Genomic DNA, 24,779 nt, shown 5'->3' on the forward strand with positions numbered 1-24,779 from the left:
GCAATCAAGGTGGGATAGGATAAGTGTATGGATTAGCATGGTAGTAGTTTCGATGACACATTGGGCACAGAAAATGGTTGTCCTTTGTTGTGTTGTACTTAATATTTGTGGCACCTGATGCTGTTTTCTCTTTCCCCCTTGTCTTTCTTTTGCTATGAAATTTTGCTCAAATTTTGTTCACCCTACTAGTCTGTTAGTCTGTTCATGGCAAGAGCACGGGGTTGGGAGTGAGAGATTATGGGTTCTAATCCCAGCTCAGCCATTTATCAACTGTGTGACTTTGGGCAAATCACTTATCAAATGAATTCTCTGTGCCTCAGTTATATCATCTGTAAAATGGGGATTAAACCTGTGAGCCCCACATGGGACAACCTAATTAACTTGTATCTCCCCCAGAGCTGAGAACAGTGTTTGGCACATAGTAAGAGCTTAACAAATACCATCATTATTACTATTCCTATTTTTCAGCTGTAATGCAGCATTGCTTTTCGTCCTTTTGTCGTGTCATTTAAAGGTTTTCCATATCTTCCTTGCTTTCAGTTTCCCAACTTCAGCTCTCCAGATAGCAGTTGTGTGGATACCCTGCTGTCACTCATTCTCCTCATGTGTCACATCCATCAAAGCTGTATTAAGGTGAGCATAGCTTCAAACCTACGTTCCCCCAGAAACCTCTGATCTTTTGACCCACTCCAATTTTCTGAAGTCATTGTACCCTATTTGGTCTCCATATTCTAACTACCTTCTCTTGATGCACAAATCTGTGTCTCAACACACCTCTTTAATTCTGCCTCTCCTACACCCAGGAACATTATTTCTCCATTCTTATTGACCCCCGTGTCCATTGTCTATGTCAATTTATTTCAGAATTTTAACTCCCTCCTCAAACCTCCTGCCACCCCACCCAACTTCCTCTCTTGCATCTAATGACCTGTTCACATACATTAACAATAGAATTGAAATCATCAGGTGTGATCCTCTAAATCTCCACTGCTTCTCTCAAGTTCCTCCATACTCCTGCCCCCTATTCGACTCTCCTATTTTTCCCAGCAGTAGCTCAGGAGGAGATCTCCTCCATCTTCTCAAAAATGTATCCCCTCCACCTGCACCTCCAACCCCATCCCTTCATACCTTAACAAAAAGCTAGCCATCTTCTTTCTTCCTTCCCTGACTGCCATCTTCAGCTGTTCATTCTCCAGTGTCTTCTTCCCCACTGCTTTCAACATGCTCATTTATCCCCTACCCTAAAAAAACCCCTCCCTTGGCCCCATGGTTCCCTCCAACTATCACTATCACCCCATCCCCCTCCTACCAGTCCTCTCCAAACTCCTTGAGCAAGGTGTCTACGCATGCTGCATCCACTTCCGCTCCTTCGATTCTCTCCTTGATCTCATCCAATCTGGCTTCTGCCCCCTTCACTCCATAGATCATCCCTCTCAAAGGTCATTGAAGGCCTCCTTCTCCCCAAACTCAACAGCCTTTACCCCATACAGTCTTCCCTGACCTCTCAGCTGCCTTCGACACTGGAGACCACCCTGTACGCCTTGAAATATTACCTAACCTTGACTTCACTACACTGACCTCTCCCGGTTCTCCTCCTCTCTCCCTGGCAGGTACTTCTCAATCTCTATCACAGGTACCTCCTCTGGCTCCCCACCTCTGGCAGTAGGAGGCCCTCACAGCTCAGTTCTGGGTCCCCTTCAAGTCTCTATATGCACCCATTTCCTTGGAGAATTCATCTGCTTCCACAATTTCAACTATCATCTCTATGTAGATTAATTCATTCAATTATATTAATTGAATCCTTATTGTGTGCAGAGCACTGTACTAAGTGCTTGGGAGAGTACAATACAACATCACATTCCCTGCCAACAACAAGCTCACAGATTCTACCCACAAATCTACCCCTCCATCCCTGAGCTCTCTCCTCCTTTGAAGTCCTGCATTGTCTCCTGCCTTCAGTAAATCTCCACTTCAAAGACCTGCTGACATCCCAAATTTAATGTGTCCAAAACAGAACTTCTCATCTTCCCACCCAAACCTTGTCCTGCTCTTGTCTTTTCCATCACTGTAGACAACATCACTATTCTATCCCAAGCCCCTAACCTTAGCATTATCCTCAATTCATCTATCTCTTACAACCTACATTTTCAGTCTGTCACCAATCCTGTTGATCCTACCTTCCTATTACTAAGGTCGTTCCTTTCCTCTCCATCCAAACTTCTACTACTCTGATCCAAGCACTTATCCTATCATAGCTTGATTACTGCATTAGCCTCCTGGCTGACCTCCCTGCTCTCTGTATTTCCCCTTAGTGGTCTATACATCGTTCTGCAGCCTGGATCATTTTCCTAAAGAGTTCAGTCCACATTTCCCCACTCCTCAAGAATCAATCAGCTCTCTCACTCCTACCTTACTGATTTCCTACTACTCCTCAGCCCACACATTTGGGTCCTGTAGTACCAGCCTACTCACTGTACCTCTATCTTGTCTAAATCCTTGCTGACTCTTTGCCTACCTCCTCCCTCTGGAAGTTCCCGCCCCTTCATATATGACAGACCACTGGTCTCCTCACCTTTGAAGGCTTATTAAAATCACATCTCCTCCAAAAGGAAAACCTTTTTTCCTGATTAAGCTTTCATTTCTTCTACTCCCTCTCTTTCATGGCTCACCCTCCCACTTGGATCCCATCCTTGGTCCCAAAGCACTTATGAATTGTCATTTATTTTACATCAGTCTCCTCTAGCTGGTAAACTCCTTGTGAGAAGGGAATGTGTCTACCAACCCTGTTGCAGTGTACTCTCCCAAGTGGTTTAGTACAGTGCTTTGCACATAGTAAACACTCAGTAAATGCATTGCTCAATTGATTAATGTGCTACCACACTGTCATTACCTAAAGGCTTTCCCAATGAATGAGTTAGAGCCAGCTCTGATTTTCCCCCTCAGCCTTCTTCCTCAAAGCCTACCCAATTCTCGAGCCCCTGAGAAAATGCACTGGGCTCAGTCAAGAAAGCTCATAAGGGCCATAACTTTAAATCACTTTAGATCCCGGAGGAGAAGTGCCACTACATGACTAATCACCCATATGAAAAAATATTACGGTGTAAAAGATTCTTTGTTTTTGTAATCCTTTATTCTTTTTTTAGTTGCTCCTCCCATAGTAATGTACTGAAATGCATAACAGTTACATTGTACAAAGCATTTGAAGAAAGTACCTCAACCTGCCAATTATTTCAAAATGAGATTATAAACAAAAAGAAAACAAATCTGGTCCCTCAATGAAGGGCAAAATAACTGAATACAGTTTGTTATTTATTTATTTCTTTTAACATAAGTCTGGAACACTTCATCTTACAAATAGGATTAACATGAACGTAACATCACACAAGCTTGCAGACAACCAGCATAAAATATCGGGTACAGTCTTAATCAGAAGAATCATGCTTTCATGAAGAAATTATAACTGTTTATACAATTGAAACAATTTACCGTATTACAAAAAACTAAGTCGCATCTATTCGTTATTTAGTTCATTAAAAGGAAACTAAAACAAAAGGAATGTAAGAAAACTCAAACACTGTCTGGCACTCCCATGCTCACAGGACGGTTCTCCTTGCTCCTTGAAGGACAGTTGTCCTCGCTCCTTGACGGACAGTACGTGGGGTGTGCCTTGGCATCATAAAGTAGTGGCGGACTGGAACAGTGCTATTTTAATCAACAAACAACAGTTTGCCAACAAATAAATACGTGGTATACACACACACAACACAGAAAGGTTTTTCTTCTTTTAAAAGCGACATGATTGTCTAAAATTAAAATGTATTACGATGATCGGACAAACATTTTTAGTAGTGGCACAGTGGTACTGATGATGAACAGAATGATTTCACTGACTTAACCTCTTTGAGCATCGAACATCCATAGTTTACAATATACACATACCTTTCATGTATTTTTTTTCTCTTTTTTTAACAATGCAGTTAAGAAGGCAAGGGTTAAGTAAAACAAAACAAAATACTCAATACTCCCTGTTATCAGTTTCTACAATAATCGATAGTGTGCATGTCATATAACTACTTCAGTCTTCAAAGGGTTAAAATACATAACGCTTGAACAAAAGAAAAGAACGGTAGATAAAAGCAACTGTTCCCAATCATGTGTCAAATGATCTTGTAGAAAAAAAAAGATTCCATTTCTTTAATTTAAAGGAGTGCTCACAAATGCATCAGTGTCACCTTTTCAACTCCCTCCCTCCACCACCCCACCCTCCCATCATCCCAAAGCTGGATGAACAGGGAGGTATCTTCCCCCAAGGTTTTCAGTTTCATTGAATCTTTAATTTTTTTTTTTTTATGTTGTATTGATCCTCCAGAAGTCAGCAGCTGCCTTTGCTGTGCAAAACAAAATATTGAGAATAAATAGTTTTTTTCTTTTTCTTTCTTTTTTCTTTAAAATTATTCAGTTTAAGGTCACCAGACTTTAAATTAGTGACCCTGCAGATTTATAAGGCATCCTGCTCAGCAGTCTTTTAAATAGTCAGTCATATAGGAAAGAGCCATGCTACTGGTGGACTTGGTCCCATTTTGATCAGACTTGACAGTGTCATACATGGCTAATGGACTGGATAGCGCTGGATTCTGCAGCAGCTCTTGCCATACTGTGCCACGTATTGGGAGAATTGTGAGATGTCGAATGGAGGGAGTCCTTGTCAGAGAGTGACAACATCATAGCGTAGGCCTGGAACAGAAAAGGAAGAACACCGGTGAGGACTACTTGAAAGACATAAGTTTCTAATTAAAATAATGAACATCCATGCACCCGTGACTATGTCACTGATTAGGTCCAAATGTCCAAATGTAGGTAGGTGATGAAACTTAAAGAACACATGGCAGTTCACCACCTTCAAGTACAAGAAGCTCTTCTAATCTGAAAGTGATCGAATACCTGCCTGGCAGGAAAAAGAGGTGTTCTGTGATATGATCCATTTTCTTCCCTAATGGCAAGTCAAATCCTTAATAACGGTTCCATGGCTCCTTCATTAGTGCCAACCCAAATAGCCTAATGTTCAGCCTTGACTTTTCCTTGCTGATTGTGATTATTGGTCTCTGTGCTAAACTTGCTTGCTGTTGAGCTGGAATCACCAAAGTTGTGTCAGACAGTCCACTGGTGAATAAACAAATGTAGAATGTTGCTGCTAAGTGGTATTTTCATCCCTTTGAATTGGGGTGAGGGGGGTGGCTGGACTGTGATATATATCTGCCTTCATCATACTTAAATCATAGGAGTATGTTGTTGAATACTGGGATTATCTTTCTCAACCAACACACACATAGAATCTCAATCTTACCACAACCCCAGAAGCTCCTGCACTCAGAACTTGAGCTCCATGGAGGCAGGGATTGGGTATACAGTGCTAAATGCTTAGTACAGTGCTCTGCACACAGTAAGTGCAAAATAAATATGATTGAATGAATATTGTCGGCTGTGTGACTGTGGGCAACACAGTCTGTGCCTCAGTTCCCTCAACTGTAAAATGGGGATTAAGACTGTGAGCCCCACGTGGGACAACCTGATTCCCCTATGTCTACCCCAGCGCTTAGAACAGTGCTCGGCACATAGTAAGCGCTTAACAAATACCAACATTATTATTATTATTATTGCACTCTCCCAAATGCTTAGTAGAGTGTTTTGAAAAAGTTCTCAAACTCAAGAAATTTGTGCTTCAGCTTCCTCCTGCTTAGATTGTGTAAACCCCATGTGGGAAAGGGATGGGGTCTGACCTGAACATCCTGCTTCTACCCCAGAGATTAATACAGTGTCTGGAACACAGTAAGGGCTTAAATGCTTACAGAAAAAAGCATTTCTACATGTACTACTGCTGGGATAGAAACAAATAATTGCAAACAGACCCAGGCTCATAGAAGTCCAACTATCAAAGACGTAGGGAGAGGGTAGCATCTTATCCTCATTTTCAAATCAGGTAATCGAAGCCCCAAGAGGTTAAATGACTAGGCCAAGGTCACCCAGGGAGCCAGTGGTTTGGAGTAGAATGGGGATCAACTAGACTTCTAGCCTCATGATCTTTTCACTATTTCAAGTTTCATCCCTAATTCAATGACACACAGGTGGAGAAATTGGGATTAGCGACTGTAAACTCACTGAGGGCAGGGAGCATGTCTAACTCTGTGATCTTGTATTCTTTAGTACAGTGGTCTGCACCTAGTAAGTGCTCAATAATTCAGTAATGATTGACTGAAATCCTAAAAATGCAGAGCAATATAATATTCAACCCAATCTAGACCATGCTAGCCCAGTAATTTCAGGATTGAGAAAGACTAACCCATTAAAGCAATGTAAATCATCTAGCATGGATGGAGCACTGTGGGAATGGATTGGCCTTTTCAGGCTGTGAGCCAGGAAGGAACGGATCAGCAAATAGTGTTAGAGGTGCTCTGCTCCTCAAATCTCTGCCACACCTCCCCAACTCTCAAGGATTTGTGCTGGTATTTCTTAGAGCAAATTTTGGAGGCAGTCCCATCTGTTCCAGAAGCAAGAAATAATGCACATCCCTGAAGTTTGGGCCCTCAAAGATGAGAGCCTGGAGTGCTCCAAAATAGCACCTAGTGGGAAATTATAACAATGGAGTTGGGTCAAGAGAGGCAAGAGTGACCTGCATCTCTGAGCAGCATCCACTACGGTACTCGTTTGAAACGCAATTACCAGACATCCCATTCTAGGTAGGATGGTCATGAATTTTTGTGCTCTGTCCCCTAGGTCGATAGATCAGGATACTTTTGGTAAAGTGCTCCGGACATAGTAAGTGCTCAATAAATACGCTTGATTGATTGATCAGGGTCCCATTTTTAATTAGGTGGTGGACAAGAGCTGAGAGCCGGGTAGGCAACTATCAAGCAAGAAAGCACCAGAATGAGGAAGAAGTCACTTCAGTGGTGGATTGCTACCATCCTGGCTATTACCACCACAGCTGGAGTGGCTACTTCCCATAGGTCTCCAGGGTTGCCACAATAACATGGCTGAGTCATGCTGGAAACCACCAAACTCCAAGTCCTAATGCTTTGCTTTTTTACTTTCACTTTCTCCCTCTTCATCTTCCCTCTCTCCTTTCCTGCCTTCCCTCTTCTTCATCTCCCCTCTTTTCCTATCTCCCACTTTCCTCCTCTCCTTTACTCCATACTTCCTCTCCTCTTTCCTATCCTCCCCTTTCAAAATCCTCTTCCTTTCTATATCTTCATCCTTCCTTCTCTCTCCTTTTTCTTCTCCTGTCCCATTTTCTGCTCTCCCTAAGGTAACCAAGTTTTCTGGACACCTTATTTTGGGAGGGAGTAACAGGGAGCCAGAGATCAGCTAACTCCAATTTTTCACTTGAGATATTGTCTCTCTCACTGTCAAATAAACGTGTAGGCCAAGATTTTAACAGCTGAGGAAAGGATTTGGATTTACGGCATGCAAATCAGCAAGTTACATTTAATAGGATAATTTCATATGGGTTTCAGGGGGGCATCTAATTGGTTTAATTGCAATTTTTCAGGATAGAGATAGGTAATAAAAATATTTACAGACTTGTCACTGAGTGCAAACGACTCCCAGCAAAGTGAAAGAATGAAGGTGTTAGTAGTGACAGAAACTAACTGCTCTGTTTAGATTCATGCCTATAGACCATGAGCAAATATGACACCTCGGTTTGGTGAACCCCATTCAACAGTATGTCACACAGACTTAGATGTGGTGGAAAATGTATTATTTGTGGCTATATTTGTTCTTCATCATGACCAGAATCAGTGATTCAGAACATTTTTCAAAAACCAGGGTGATTTGGAACAGAGCATCTCCCTAGTATGGTTCAGACTTCATAAGATCACATGGAGGGAGTTTTTGCCCTTTGGACAATTGAAAAAATGAACATCTACATGCACAAATGTTGATAATGGTTTTCTCTGCAATTGAAGTCTGAGCAAATATTCACCTGTGACTTGGACTTTCTGAATAACGGCTGTTTTAGGTCCTCCGGCAGGTGGGACGTACTAAAAGAAGCCAGTTCAGCTTCGTTATATTGATTCTCTTCCATTTTCCTCATTTTGAGGCTATCTGTGAAGTGCCTTATATGGTCCAAAGCAGAAAGTCCAGTTTTATACTCCTCCTCTTTATACCTAAAACGAACCAATAGGAAGCTTAGTTTTTTTTCTAGTTCGTTATTTGATTATATCCTTTTGAATGACCCCCTGACCACTTTTAATGCTTAAGTATGCTTATAATTTGCAGTACAAGTCAGAATACATCAACCTCCAGGCCAACACTCTACTTAGATAAATCTCTCCCTCTGTGAGTTTTAGGGGCTGGATGATGGAGCAGTAAAGAAAAAAAGAGTGAAAATTACCTATAGTTCAAAATTAAATTTGAATGGTTTCTCTGATTATATTTTTTTATTCTTTAAAGACAAAGCCTATGTCAATACAGCAATAATGACAGCAACAATAATAATAATAACGATATTTGTTAAGTGCTTACTACGTGTCAAGCACAAAGCAAGTATTTTCCAACTATCCTTTACATTTTGGTCAAAACATTTTCCGCCTGCTTATGGTATTTAACTGGGACAGAGAGCAAATATATTCAAGTTTTTACTCCCCAGATATTTCAATGAAAACAAACACTGAAAACATACAACAGTACTCATTCCGCTTCTGCACTGAGAAAGCAACATCAGCACATATATCTGAAAACCATCTTTAACTCTACATGTGTTGCTTCGTCCCTGATTTCCCTTCACCGTACTAGATCTCTTCTTCATAATTCCAGACTCTATCATCTTCACTGAGTTCCCATTCCTCTGTATCAGTTTTACAGCATTTTTAAAAATTTGTTTTTAAATAGGACAGAATATTCTGCTTCCCTGGAGCCTTTATTCTAAACTCATCAAGTGATCTCCATTCCAGTAGTTTGATTACAAAGATAATACTGCATATGGATATTGATGTCCCGTTTCAACACTGAACAGGCATTGGGTTAGGAATGAAGACCTTTTTCATCTTTATTTTATCTTTATCATCCTGACATCAAAACTTCATGGAGTGGGAAATTAAAATACATCTCCAAGATTCTGTTTTAGGTATCTACCATCACGTTCTAAAATTGGTCCTGAGAAAAAAGGCCTTGAATATGTTGCATGATGGTTCTGATTTAAAAGGTAAATGAAGGATTTCAGGATAGAAACTGGTTAAGACCACCGCTCCTCCCCTTCTTTCTGAAGGATTTTATTTCTTTTTGGAGCACTCTGTTGTGCCAATCTATTATCTATAGCCCACTGCAAGTTTGAGGAAGATCAGACTTCCTCTGGCCATTTGAAAGTTAGGCAAATAGATGAGAGCTTGGGTTAAAAAAGTTTTCAGCTCCACCGAACTAAAATCTTAACTAAGTAACCATATCGGTAAGAAACCTCTCCTTCATGTAAGAACAAAGTATCTGAAAGAGATATCTTGAGAAAATGCTTTGTTGGCTGAAATCAACATGCTCCTATGCACTAATTTATTCCTTTTCAAAATCTTTTGTTTTTCTATTGTACATGCAAGGCCTTGTGGAGATATAACCTGTAATTTATAATGTCTTCAATCCTACCTACCAATCATAAATTACCACTGTAGACATATGTGTGGCATAGTGAAGATAAATGACCTGCATGATATGTTGGTTTCCACTACAACTTTCCCTTATTTATAATTATAATATATACAAATTCTTTTCAATATGAATATTTTCCCCAAGGAAAAAAAAATATGAAAAGCAGCATTCACACTAACTCCCGTGTTGATTTCCTGGGGATAGCTGCTGGGAAAATTGTATGGATTTCACCCTAAGGAAGGTAAAGATATGTGGGTCTTTTTAAACCAGTAAATATTAGGCATTCAGATACTGGTAATTTAGGTCATAATCCAACATGAAAAGGCAAATAGTGTTAGGTCAAGTTCATGTAGACAGGATTTTTTTTTTTCTGTGGGAGTGTTACTGTTTGAGGTCCTATTTGACCTGAAGACTTGTTATATTTGGCAAATGTTTCTAGGGATCGCTGGTGGATCTTTGCTGTTCTCCAGATGCTGCCACTAGCCTGCCTGGGCTCTAGAGCTTTCCATGTGGTTCCTCACAGTCACATCCAGGCAGAAGATCAGGGCTGGGGAATGAGGGAAATGTCTACAAGGCAGCCCAAAGAAAGACAGTTGAACGGAGCATTCTCAGCCAGGCTTGGGATGGGACCGATGCTAACTGGTATCTAAAACACTGCTTGTGTGTCAGAAAAATCCCCATTAAGTTTAAGCAAACCCCTTAACATGAGGTTTTTCCCCCCAAATGCAATCCCGTACAGGTCAATCTCTTCCAAAGGTCTATCTGGCCTTCATAGATGTTGTTTGCCTTTGGTTACATTACTGATGCTCTTTTCAAAGTAGGTCAAAGGCCCTAACCTGCCAGGGGAGATCTTGCAGTTCATTTCCAGAGCACTTGTTTCTTCATAGTCATCCTCATGGTTCCCTTCATGTATATTACTTATGACCGGCTCCTTGGCGGGTTTTCCTGTAACATCACTTTCTTCATCTTCTTCATCCAACATCACCTCATCTTCAACTTCTTCATCGTCCAGAAGGTCGGAATTTTGACTGGCCACCAAAACTTTGTCATCCTTAAAATGGCTACCGTTCATTCTAGAAGAAAAAAGTTATATTTGAAATATTCTCTTTTACAGTTACCATTATTTAGCTTTTCGGATCCTCCAGGAAGGCAGTTTCACTTTACTGCTGGCAAAATTGAGGTGCAGTGGGGTTAGGTGGTTTAGCATAAACATACTCTTGACCTCCAATTTCAGAGCTCTCTTTAAGACCCTGAAAAAAATAAGCAAAGCTCGCTAGAGCAGTCCAATGTGTCAAAGGCTAGCTACAGAGTTACTGATTGTACATTCCAAGCACTTAGTACAGTGCTCTGCACACAGTAAGTGCTCAATAAATACGATTGAATGAATACTATCATTCAACGCTTTGTGATAATGTTAATGAAAGATAATTTGAAAAATGCTTTCGGTTGCTGTGGCAAGTGGTAGCTTCACAACACTTTGAAAGCCAATGTGTTAACCACATTTGTCAAGTTTCAAAGCCATAAACCCTTATTATTTCTCAGCCTCTTTGTACAGAGAAAGTGTCTGTAGTGAACACTTGGTAAAACATAACATAGATAAAGGACAGAATCCCCATCCCCAAGGAATTTATAAAAGGGTTTTAATTAGTATATTCATTTGGCATTAGTGACATCAAGAATAAGATGCTTCAGCCTACAACTGCATAAAAATGTTGTCAGAGTTTTGATTTTAATTCCATCTTGTAAATCCCCTATGCTGACCATTAAATTGGTTGATTTGGGGTTCATCAGGTTTCAATAACTGACAATCACTGGTGCAATTTTCAGAAACTATCAGAATCTGCAAAATCCATGCTATGACCTCAAGCCAGTGTTACAAATTCCCATTTTAGGCTTTTTTGTATCACTGTATTTTACCTTATGAATACATTTTCAAATCACCTTGGCCCCATAACTTTTAGCATATATAGATTTAGTTTATGTCTATGTGTTACATTTATGTATGACCCAACACTAAGGTAAATGTTTCATGTTCTTCAAAGGAAAGGATGATCACTGAGGGTTTGTTTGTTTTACATTCTAACCTGTCAAATTAACAATACTACCTTATGACTGTTCAACAATACTATACCTTTTCATCCTTCAAAGGGCCATCTTCAAGAACTACTTCAAGTGGTTTCTATTGATTGCCAAACCAAGAAAAGCCAAAAGCCAAGCCACCACACTAATGTCTAGTGACTGAAAATCAAGGAGACTATTAGAAAAAATATAGCTTTGTCCTTCTAGTAAACTCATCTGCATATGTCAATTGAGTTGGCCACCAAAGGTACTAGGAATAAAGTAAGCTTAACACTTTAGCCCCTAAATTCTGCAGTCACAGAATAAAATGTGTAAGGGTAAACAACCTTCCTTTCTTCCCTTTGCAAGACATTCGTGGCTCAGTGGAAAGAGCACGGGCTTTGGAGTCAGGGCTCATGAGTTCGAATCCCAGCTCTGCCACTTGTCGGCTGTGTGACTGTGGGCAAGTCACTTAACTTCTCTGTGCCTCAGTTCCCTCATCTGTAAAATGGGGATTAAGACTGTGAGCCCCATGTGGGACAACCTGATTCCCCTATGTCTACCCCAGCGCTTAGAACAGTGCTCGGCACATAGTAAGCGCTTAACAAATACCAACATTATTATCATTACCAAACAAATGAATTAGTTATCTTTATCAAAATTAATATAAGGCTTACCTCTCATCTGTTTTCCTGGGTGATTGATTACCGTGGTTACTGTTACCAATGAAATTCCGAATTTCTGTGAAATAAGAATCCTCTTTGTCATCCAGGATTGCACCTGTGCTTTCCAGTTCAGAATGCGGGGATGATGTGGCAGTACCTTAAAAGAAGTGAAAGGTCATCTTTGTTAAAAGGTAGTCTTTCGTGACTGAATTTCCTTTAAAAGACAACAGTGCTCACATTTTGTTGTTAAATTTATCTCCCAACAAATATTACAGGAAAATTATTCTGGGTCTGATGTTGGATTCTCCTGAAAAGAATCTAGATTTCCACCTCTAGATAGCCTATTCCCCAATGATTGCCTTGGGTTTTTGTCATTAGCGTTATCATCAGTATTTACTGAACACCTTCTTTGTGTAAGGCATTGTCCTAGAGATGCATGGGAGAGTAAAATCAAAGAGGAATGGACAGTATTTGACTTCAAGGATCTTGCAATCTAAGGTTCTAGCAGTTGAGATTTTAGGGAGGAACCTTGTTGACTGGTCTTGAGATTAATTAATCGATTCTTCAGAGGGTATAGATTGAATGTTTACTGTGTGCAAAGGACTTAACTAAGCCCTTGAAAGAGAGTAAAACCAGAGAGTCGGTAGGCAAAATTCCTGCCCACAAGGAGCTCAAAATCTAGAGGGACAGACCAACATTAAAATAAACTACAGTGAGGGGAACTCGCAGAATATAAGGATGGGTCCATAAATGCAGTGGGGTTAGGGTATATACCATCGAGCTTAAGGCATACAGACCCAGGTGAAGCTGAAGGGAGAGTGAGTAAAGGAAATAAAGGCTTTGTGAGGGTACACCTCTTTCTTTAGAGACGATGTGATTTCAGTGGGGATCTGGAGATGGGGGTAGTGGTGATCTTTTGAATATGAAGGGGCAGAGAGTTCTAGGCCAGAGGGAGGACACGGGCAAGTGGCTGACAGAAAGACAAGTAAGATCAAGGTACAGTGAATGGGTGGGGATTAGAGGAGTGAAATGTGCAGTCTGGATTGTAGTAGGAAATCAGAGAGGTAATATAGGAGGGAGTGAGCTCCTTGAGCGCTTTGCTTTAAAGTCAGTAGTAAGGAGTTTCTAATGATGTGGAGGTGGATGGGCAACTCCTGGAGGTTCTTGAGGAGTGGGGAGATGTACTTTAATTGCTAGAAATGAGCCATTCAAAGAGTTTACTGAGTTCCCATCTGGCCCGCAGAACATGGGAATGTTCTGTAAAATTAAAAGTTAATGGTATTTTAAGGCACTTTTTTTGTGCTCAGGATAGGATAGACAAAAATTATTCAGTTTGGACATATTCCTTGTCCCACAAAGAATGCCCAATCTAAAAGTCACCGTAGTCTGAGTTCCAATAAAGAGTCACAGTAAAGACTGGCATGGGCCACTACTATCTTCAGGGAGTTTGCAATGGAATACATTACTATTATTCAGAAGTTGAATTGGAAAAAAGTGGGGTGTGATCCAAATAAAAACAACAATTCTTGTCATGCCTTCACAATACAAAGTGAAGATGAGAATGGGCAGAAATCCAGTGAATCTGATTAGTTTAATCAGGCAATTGGTGGGCAGGGATTGCCTCTATGTATTGTCATATTGTACCTTCCCAAGTGCTTAGTACAGTTCTCTGCACAAAGTGTTCAGTAAATATTATAGAATCAAGACAAAAAATCTCTTTGTTTCCAAAGGGCAAGGAAATTTTAAATTGATTTACCTAAAGCATTATTGATTTGACATCTGGCCTGCATTGCAGGCTGTCTGTTGTGAAAGCAATTATTTTTGTTTATGTGTTTTTTTTAATAATATTTGTTAAATGTGTACCATCTGTCAAGCACTGTTCTGAGCACTGGGGTAGGTATAAGTTTGGATATAATATATTCCCAATATGGAGGTCACAGTCTAAGTAAGAGGGAGGAGGATTTAATCCCCATTTTACAGTTGAGGAAACTGAGGCCACAGAAGTTAAGTGACCTGCCCAAGGTCATAAAGCAGGCAATTGACAGAACTGGGATTGGAACCCAGAATCTCTGACCCCCAGGCCTGGGTTTTTTCTGCTAGACCACTCTACCTCTCCGTTACTAAAGGAGCTGTCTCCCTTAGCTTGGAGCAATATTTTTCAATTCTAAATGCCTTGAGATCATTCTCATTTCTACCTGTTTGAACCCTGTGATTTAATATCTAAAGGTGAAAAAAGTGCTGTACTTTTCTCTTTTAAGTGTCACTAACTTGGGGAAGGCCTCTTGGAGGAGTTGTGATTTTCATAAAGCAACATATTAGCTGCAAAGTCCTTGAAGATCAGTCAATATTTATTGTACTGTGGACCGAGCACTGTGCTAAGCAGTTGGCAGAGTACAATGAAACAGAATTGGTAGAGATGTTGCCTGCTCACAAGGATGGGCATTGATGCTCTATTATACTCTGCTTGGATGAAGTACAACAAATTCTGTTTAATTGATCAATTGAATGTGAGGACCCAAGGCCGCCATACACAAGCAGGACATACCCTTCCAAATTTATCCACTACTTCTTTCATTCATGCATTCAATTGTATTAACTGAGCACTTACTGTGTGCAAAGCACTGTACTAAGTGCTTAGAAAAGTACAACAAACAGTGACATTTCCTGCCCACAGTGAGCTTACAATCTAGTGGGGGCGGGGGACAAATATCAATACAAATAAATAAAATTACAAATATATACATACGTACTGTGGATCTGGGAGGGAGGAAGAGTAAAGGAGCAAGTCAGGGTGCTGCAGAAGGGAATGGGAGATGAGGAATAGTGGGGCTCAGTCTGAGAAGGCCTCTTGGAGGAGATGTGCCTTCAATAAGGCTTTGTAGGGGGAAGAATAATTATCAGATTTGAAGAGGGAGGGCATTCCAGGCTAGAGGCAGGACTTGGGGTAGCTGTCGGCAGCGAGACAGGCGAGATCGAGGCTCTGGGAGAAGGTTAGCAATACAGGATCAGAGTAAGGGCTGGATTGTAGGAGTGAGCTGAGGAAGGCGGGAGCAAAGTGATGGAGTGCTTTAAAGTCAATGGGGAAGAGTTTGCATCTGAAATGGAGGTGAACGAGCAACCACTAGAGTTTTTCGAGGAGCGGGGAGACACATCCTGAACATCTCTGTAGAAAAATGATCCAGGTGGCAGAGGGAAGTATGGACTGGAGTAGGGAGAGGAATCTGGGAGATCAGCATAAAGGTTGATGTGGTAATCCAGGCAGGATAGGATGAGTGATTGTATTAATGTGGCAGCCATTTAGATGGAGAGGAAAGGGTGGATTCAATGCTTCTGCTACCTGAGGAATGGATACAGCACGGGCCTGGGACTCAGGAGGACCTGGGTTCTAATTCAGGCTCTACAACTTGTCTGCCCTGTGAACTTGGCAAGCCACTTCACTTTTCTGTGCCTCAATTACAATAACGTTGGTATTTGTTAAGTGCTTAAATTATCTCATCTGTAAAATGAGGTTTAAGACTGAGAGCCCCATGTGGGAGAGGGACTGTGTCCACCATGATTATCTACCTCAGTATAGTGCTGGGTATGTAGTAAATGCTTAATAAGTACCATAATTACCAAATATTAGGCAAGTGAAATAGTCAGTGCCATAAAGGAAATGTATGGAATAATTAAATCCTCATAAAAATGCAAATTGCACCTAATTGGTTGCATTGTCACATCTTTAGTTGGCTGGATCATTTTGTAATGTGACCTGTTTTTCTTCACAGTTCCCTTGTCTCCCTTTGGCCACTCTGGCTCATACTATTCATTTAGAGAAGTAAGGGAGACAAAGGTCTATAGGTAGGCACATGCATTGGAAAGCTGATGAAGTCTGTCATCTTGTCTAGCCTGTGATTGGGTGGAGAAAAAAAATCCTCATACCAAATCAGACAGGGGAAATGATTTGCCTGAGTAGCAGAGACCACCATTCTGACAAAGGCACAAACTGATTACCTACCAGACATATTCCCATTTTCATGTTTTTTCAGATGTCTGTCTAGGTTGGTTTGTTGACCAAAACACCTGTCACATAAGTGACACTTGAAGGGCTTTTCTTTATTGTGGATGTTACGAACGTGCCGCTGCAGGTTGGAAGATATGCTAAACGATCTGTCACAGTACTTGCATCTGAAAAATAAAACAGCATTTTCACCAAAAAGTAAATATATTTCTTTTCACATAGGAAGGTCCAGACAATATGTGATAAAAATCACAAACACATGGAAAAGATTTTCTCATAGAATTTTAGTGTCTGAGAACTAATAACTTTTGCTTCAGATTGGTTTTATCTTCCAGACTGTCAAGTTGAATATGACTACAGTTCACAAAATTAAAATTTTGGTTCCATTTTGCATCAACTTTTAACTTTTATTCTAAATATTGCATAAAGCAAAAAGCATATTTCGAGAGATTCACTTGGTCAGAATTAGTTGGGATGAATTGATTCTAATATTAAAAACTTTGTATGGAAAGCTGGGGACTTTGCAAACAATGGGGCATACTTCTATTGTTTAATGTTCCACTAATAACATGCAATTAAACACTTTTTAGAAAAAAACATACAACAAATTCTTTCAAATGCTCAAATAAGAAATTGGCTATTTTTTTTTCTATTTAAAATGATCTGATTAGATCTTTTCCTGTGGAACTAGCTTTCTCGATTGGTAATCCCACAGGAAATTTGCTTTATCTTCCAAAAACCAGCAATAAACAATTCAAATCTTTAATACTGTGCCAGCATGGGTAGTTTAGTCTATTCCTTTAGTACCAGAGGCATCAGTGTTCATACTCCGTAGGGATTTGGAGTCCCAAAGCCGTTACTGCTTGATTCTTTAAGCAGTTACAAAGGCACTCTATAACTATCCTAAATATTCATACTGGACTAAAGTCGGGCATCTCCATCCCTCTGCCTTCTCAATTATCTACCTTTTCTGGACCCCAAAGCAAGAATGCCACATTGGGCACTGGGGTGACTTTTCACAGTGAAAACTTTATTTATTACTAATTCTTTCTGCCCAGTTTGTAATGGAATGCATAAGTTATTTCCAATTGCCTCATCATGAAATGAGATGAAAAAATAGCTAGATTCAGTTCTGTTGAAATTAAGAGGAAAAAAAGAGATTTATAATGGGAGCCCCATTATTTGGATAGGGACTGTTTCCAATAAACTCTATCTACCCCAGAACTTAGTACAGTGGTTGGCAAAAATATGCACTTAACAAAAATTATTATTGCCATCTTCATCATTATCACCATTACTATATTTTATATTTCAATTTGCATGATGCAGTAGTATGCAGGCTCAGGTCAGTCCCCGAGTTCCCAACCTGACTGGCTCCTGGGCCAGGTCTCTCCTCATCTTCAAGACCAAATAGAACAAAGATAAGGGCCTTTTCTGCAGCCTGCCTTTAAAGACTCTCTAGGCTAAGTGGACCATGTCAAGACAACTGGGCCATTGCCATTTTGCCATCCTCCCTGCCCCCGCTGCCAGAAATGATTCCAGTCTGCTTTCTGGTCCCCAACAAGACCAGTAATCACAGTCCCAAGGTTCAACTAGAGTCAGGCCAGGTTATACTGCAGCAAAATTCAGCATTTGAGACTTTTTTTGGGCAACAGTATACATTACTAGAAAGGCTCAGAGCCTCATTCATTTTCACCCAAACTCATCTCCTAGTGACTTATTCAGGATGATACCAATTTCTAGGAGTCCTTACCATGAGAGTAATTCCCCATAACCAGATAAAATTAAGAATATCTAAGGAAAAAATAACGAGGGAAGTAGTGTGGCGAGCAGAAGCCAAGGAGTTAAGAGACCTGGGTTCTAATCATGGCTCTTCCACTTTACCTGCTTTGTGACCCTGGGCAGCCAAGTGACCTCTATGTGCCCTAGTTTCCTCATCTGTAAAATGGGGATAAAGTCTGTTTTCCCTCCCCACTTTGACTGTTAGCCTCAAGTGGGACAGGGACTGTCTGATCTGTTTCTATCTAGCCCAGCACTCAATACGGTGCTTGACATACAGTAGGTACTTAATGAATACTACAGTTACCATTATTATAATGATTTTTAAAAATCTACATTTTCTTACCTATAAGGCTGTTCCCCTGTATGTGTTCTCAAATGGCGTGTTAGGTTTGCAGATCTTGGAAAAATCTTGCCGCAGTATCTGTTTCAAAAAGTATTCAACAAAAAGACATCATTTCAATGAAACTGCATAGAAACCAGATACTTGTCCTTGTTTTAATTAATCTTTCATGGTATTCAAATGAATGTGGGACTTAAAATTTACAACACATTCTCTATATAGAATTAATTCTATGAATAAAAGTTTCATTGGTGGATTTAGTTGTGTTCCTGTGTACAAGGTAAGAAGTTCACAGACCCAACCTTTAGTTTTGCTGATCAAAAAGCTTCCACTGTATTAACTATGATCTTTATATTTACGGACATTGTTAGTCTAGAGAAAGTTAAAGAGCTCTGAAACTCCCAGATCACGTAATCAGATTTCAAATCTTTCAACTCACTTCACATTTCAGCAAAAGCGACATCACATTGTACCCTGAGTAAGATTTGATTAGACAAGATTTTAAGACCTCATCCATCAAGGTACATTCCTATTAAAGGCTGCTCTAAATGAAAATGACATTTTTCCACAAAGATCAGATGAACTGATGCCTATGTCAAAATCTTATAATCGTGTAAAGATGTTACTAGAACTATGAATGTAATTTTTTCTACTTTTTCCTATATATCTGGACATTAATGAAATTTTACTTGTGGTTGCTTTGAGAAATTTCTTCCTTACTTTCATGGTGATATTTGCATGTAAGTGGCATAACAATTAATAATCTGGCAAAAGATCATACAACATCAAGAGATGGATGTTGGAGGATAATAACTCTGTAATTTTGGAAAAAAAATGAACAAATTGTGAAAGACTTTTTTTAATATAAGTGCACTGAGGAGGTTTGCCAAATTTCCAGCCTCATTTATCAAGTCTACAAGCAGTCCTACTTAAACTATTTAAATATTATAACACATGGTTTCTCATATCACTAAATAAAAACTGTTTTGAAATGAGTTAGGCCTACCATTATTTCTATTAATCATCCAGTCAAGCCTAATTTTCAAAAGAAACAGAAAAGCCTTTTGAAAACACAGACATGTTAAGAAAACCCATCATAATCAACTGGGCAATTACCTGCAAGTATAACGTTCCTTGCCCTTTCTCAGGAGATTCTCTGGGAGGGCATTAGGAGGAGCTCTGAAGTTGAACATGGAAGGAACAGACTGAATAAGTTCATTGGCTTCTGGTTTCAGGGCACTAAAGCTCTCGAGTTTTTCTGCCATGTTTTCAATAGCTGACATCTGGAAGACAGTAAGGCAATAATGCACAGTGAAGGGCGTGATCTTCAAAAAAATGCATCACTGAATAAAAGATGTGATTCAGTACCGGTAAGAAGGGGGCCGTTTTACTGTGCTGATGGAATGAGGTAATTGATCAATCAATCCTTTACTGAGAGCTTATTGTGTGCACAGCATTGTACTAAGCACTAGCAATATAAAACTAGAGTTGGTAGACACATACTCTTCCCACAGAGGGCTTATTGTCTAGAAGGGGAGACATACAGTAATATAAATAAATTATAGATATGTACATAATGTTGTGGGGCTGATGGAATGGTGAATAAAAGGAGCAAATAATAATAATAACTGTGGTATTTGTTAAACGTTTCCCATGTTCCAGGCATTGTACAAAGCACTGGGGTGGATACAAGCAAATTGGGTTGGGCACAGTTTCTGTCACACGTGGGTCTCACAGTCTCAATCCCCATTTTCCAGATGAGGTAAGTGAAGCCCAGAGAAATGACTTGCCCAGGGTCACGCAGCAGATGAGTGGCGAAGCCGGGATTAGAACCCAAGACGTTCTGACACCTAGGCCCGTGTTCCATCCACTATGCTAACCTGCTTCTCAAATCCAAGTGCAAGTCCAAAAAAAATAAATAAATCCAAGCGCAGAAGGTGGATGAGAAAAGAGGTAATGAGGGCTCAGTGAGGGAAGGCCTAACTAAGAGGTAGAGATAGAAAAAAGACTGGAGGATAGCCCAGGATAGCCCAGAATTTACCTACACCTCCCGAGTTTCCCAGAGCCTCAAGGGTACTAGAAGCAGACGCAGACCCCCATCGGGTGCAATACATTGTAATGTACTTGAGTGACACAGTCTCTGCACACAGGAAGTGTACACTCTAAGGGTGAGACCCACATATAAGAATTTATAGAGTATTCAAAATTAATAATTAAAAACTGGAAAATCATAATGCTGAGGATGAATATCTGCAGGTCCTTAATTATTAAATATGGCTGATGGTTTTATATGACTTGTAGTGCTGGGGGTTAACTGGGGAAGACATGTTGGAGAAAGTGGGTTTTCCTGAAGACTTTGAATATATGTGGCGGGATGTGGTCTGTTGGATTTGAGCCAGAAGGATTTTCAAGCTGAGGGGAAAGCAAAAGAGAGGGGACTGAGGAGATCGAGCTGGGGAGAATGAAAACAGGAAGCTGCAAAGTAGTGGGTGAAGAGGACTGATATGTAAGATGTGGAGAGTTGGTGGAGATCCCTTGCAGTCTGTCAAGATAGAGACAGGAGAGGCAGGAAGCAGGGAGCTCAGCAAAGAGAACAATCGCAGTACACTAATCATGATATTAACAGTAACTCTTTGGATGAAGAAGTGGTCTACAGAGGAGATGTTGTGTAGGAAGAACTGGTAGGATGTAGCAGCAGATTGAATATGAGTATTGAAATTCAATGAGAGATTCAGGAAAAGCCCAAACTTGCTGGGGCAAGGAGTGGATTATTGACTGAGGTAAGAAAGTTATGAGATGTAAAGTTCAGTGGGAAAATGAGATGTTCAATTTTACAAATATTAAATTTGAGGTGCCAGCAGATAGCTAAATGGAGGTGTCCCAAAGACAAAATAATTGCAGGTCAGAGCTAGAGAGAGATAGGTTTGAGAGTCATCACACAGAGGGATAGCTGAAGCCATGAGAGTGGATGAGCTCCCTGACAGAGTGGGAGTAGGGTCGGAACGCTATGGGACCCGGAACAGAGCTTGGGTAGGATACTCATATTTAAGGGAAAAAAGTGGCAGAGGAAGAAGCTAACAAAACTGAGAAGGAGCAGAGGCTTCCTTCTTAATATGGCTGGAGTATTTCTAAGTAACTATGTGGAAATTGGAGCAAAGGTAGTAGAGGAAATGGAGCATACTGTTGGACTGACCAAGGTAGATCCCGCTGACAGTCATAGAAACCCTTCCCGAGATGGCAGCCACAAGACAGTCACCCTTTTTTGTACTATGGATAAGTCGGTTCTGAGGGAATCACTTTGATTTTCTTAGCTTCTTATACATTTATGTTGGAAGCGTGCAGGGAACTGTGAGCAAGCACTTGGGAAAGTAAAAGAGAATTAATAGATGTGATCCCTGATCTTAAGGAAAACCAGTTATAGGAAATTTTGACAAAATACTAAAACTTTATAAGCCCCACTACTAAAGTTTCTAATAACTGAATATGCTAATGGAATCAACTAAAAAAGAACTAAACTGATAAAAGTCTTTTCATAATGATTTCATATTTAGAGCGCCTTTTTTTTTTACTTCCTCTACTAAGTAATGAATACCATCAAAGGTATTTATTGGGCACTTATTGTGTGCAGAGCACTGTACTAAATGTTGGGTGAGTACAATAGAAAAGAGTTGGTAGACACAATCCCTGCCCATACGGGGCTGGCAATCTAGTGGAGGACAGACAATAAATTACCAGTAGGGGAAGTAACAGAGTATAAAGATATGTACATACAAGAATCAAATGAAAAGTACACTGGGGAGGACTGATCTGGTCAAAATGATGAGGGATATGGAGTCTTAATACATTTCTGGAGACAAAATTATGAAAAAGGATGGCATGCACTATGTTTATAGGTAATTTAGAATAAGATTAATATGTTTGTGTTTTTGCCAAAATATATTAGTAAGCAAGCAGAAAACGGGAAGAATAGTAGCATATAGAACTTTTCAGGCATTCAAATAGCTTAATAAACATGTCCCATTACTGAAAAGAATGAAAAAAGAATTGCCAGGAGCAATAAAGAGCAGTGCATGATACCTGACAAACCCAATGTACTATTGTGTCTTATTTTACTTCACATTTGTGATTTATCTTTTCTTGCTCCATCTGCCTCTCCCATCTCTCCCCACCTCTTCCAATTTTCTCTCCTACCTGATCTCCTCTAAATTTCAGGCTTAAAATGTATTCCTACTGCAAAAACTAACAAAACAGGTTAAATTCCTATTTCAAAGAGTTTAAAAGACTATTTAGGGATATACAGAGAATAATCGCCCACTCACTATCACTCCAGGTTAAATATATAATTTATATATAACTATATAAAGAATATATATAAAGAGAGAGATAAAGAATAAAATGTCATTTACAGAAATAAAATTACACAGAAGACCATTAGTTCCTTAAGTAAACCACAGAAAAGTCTATCGGTACAGTGATTTGAATGTTGTAAGCTTGTTCCTTCAAATGACTATTCACATTCTGGTTAGCTCTGCTTTTTCGATTTTTTTTTTCCTCTAGCTTGTAGCCTGCCCTCTCATTTCATGCTCAGATTCTTAATGCTAGCTACAAATTGCAATGTACAGGGTACTACTGCCAATTTGCCAAATGTCTTTCATCAAACATTGTGCAAAAATTCTCAGAGGGAAGTCAAGATACATTTACTTGTCAGACGACAAATGGGAAAGCATTGGAAGGCAGTCGGGGCTGTAAGCTCAGGGGTTTGATTCATAATCACTCAGCTGCTAAAACATTCTCCACAGATGCGGGTGGACAGCACATTTGTCAATATGAAGGATTTTGACATGGACTGATCACAGGGCAGAGATATGTAATGATGATGCTGCTTGGAGAGGAAGTAATGCTGTCCCAGTAGAGAGATGTCACTGTCAGTCTGGAAGATTCGACATTAGCAATTTTATCCTACTTTCATTTAATGTATTAAGAAGTCATTTGTAAAATTGGTTATGATAGTATTTTATCATATTTAATCCTTCTAATTGTTCCTTGTGAGAAATCATTTGATATTCTCTATTACAGAAAATAAATTACTCGAATGAAAAAAATGACCTCTGCCCTTCAAGCTGATTAGCGGTAACAAGAAAGTGCAGGGGTTATGGGAGCATGTATTTATGGAGAAGAAAAGCAAGTGCTTTTGGTAATGATAATAAATGTTTTATTTATGTGAATTTAATATTTGAGTTGGTTTCATTATCTAGTGATTTTAAATCATTTTTGAATCAACATTTTTCTCATAACCAGATTCCTATAATACATCTACAATAAATTATTTTCCCTTCATATTTAAAATGGGTTTTTCATAACAACTACCAACACGTTAGACCGGGTTTTGATCTCTATTCCCATAAACTGCCAGTGCTTTGGCTCATTTAAGGACAATTGGCTGTTTAGAAAAATGTGTCTAGCTTTGAGAATTACTAATACCATCTTTTTAAGAATGGACAGTAGGACCCCATACTTTAACCGCTCCCTATTCTAAAAATCCTCAGGCAACAAAAAGAAATATCAGGGATATATTAACTGCATTATTAAAGAAAATAGAGCAAATAAGAGGAAAATGAGTGAGTTGTTTTGTTTTCTCTTCCATTTTTGCATCCAAGGGATTCTGGGCTAATATGAAAAGGGGGTAAAGTGATGAACAGGAAAGATGGGGATTGGAGGGAGACAGGGAAACTATCTCACACACACACAAACACACACACATTCTTTTAGCCCATTTCTATTCCCTCAACTCATTGCTGAGAACCACTGAAGCAACATAAAAGCTATCACTGAATCCTTCCTTTCATCTTCCTAATGCCTGCTAGGGTACCACTTTGCCTCAGCAAGAAGAAAGATAGCATATTCCCATCAGTGTAGACATGGTGATTCTCTGATCTGCTACCAGGGGTTGCATAACAGCATCACAGCCAGTATCCGTCCTAATGGATCTGGTGCCTACTTCCCGAAATAAGTTGGGGTCTGATATACTTGCATCTTTTCCCCAATTTAGAGCTAACAAATAGTTTTCCCATCAGGGACAACTGCCAATGTTTTCCAGGTAGAGAGATGCATTTGGACAGTTCTTTCCAACTTTTTCCCTTTTTTTTTTACCTACTTCATGGAGAAATTTGGAGTGCTTTCAGAGAGAATGATAACAAATTACAATCAAGACTCTATGTTACAGTTTAATACTTTTCTGCTATGAAGAACCAAAATACGTATAATTCACATGGTTTCATAAAATGAAGTTTGGGGGCAGATA

General features: G+C 39.7%; 1 protein-coding gene across 9 annotated transcripts in view; it reads right to left on the reverse strand.

The window, feature by feature from the left end:
- Positions 1-3,108: 3,108 nt before the first annotated feature.
- MECOM (MDS1 and EVI1 complex locus) overlaps positions 3,109-24,779 on the reverse strand; it is a 681,931-nt gene continuing 660,260 nt past the window's right edge. For 8 of the 9 annotated variants that reach the window (XM_039913287.1, XM_039913285.1, XM_039913284.1 and 5 more), the window contains 7 exons: positions 19,595-19,761; positions 18,482-18,559; positions 16,354-16,523; positions 12,369-12,513; positions 10,470-10,706; positions 7,982-8,165; positions 3,109-4,734 (listed from right to left, as the gene is read on the reverse strand). In XM_039913287.1, coding sequence (XP_039769221.1) covers positions 4,600-4,734; positions 7,982-8,165; positions 10,470-10,706; positions 12,369-12,513; positions 16,354-16,523; positions 18,482-18,559; positions 19,595-19,761 — 1,116 coding nt within the window. In that variant the 3' untranslated portion in view covers positions 3,109-4,599. The remainder of the gene's footprint in view (positions 4,735-7,981; positions 8,166-10,469; positions 10,707-12,368; positions 12,514-16,353; positions 16,524-18,481; positions 18,560-19,594; positions 19,762-24,779) is intronic. The other variant, XM_039913288.1, reaches the window with a different exon arrangement.

The sequence above is a fragment of the Ornithorhynchus anatinus genome, chromosome 1 (genome assembly GCF_004115215.2).
Source record: "Ornithorhynchus anatinus isolate Pmale09 chromosome 1, mOrnAna1.pri.v4, whole genome shotgun sequence".
Taxonomy (NCBI): Eukaryota; Metazoa; Chordata; class Mammalia; order Monotremata; family Ornithorhynchidae; genus Ornithorhynchus; species Ornithorhynchus anatinus.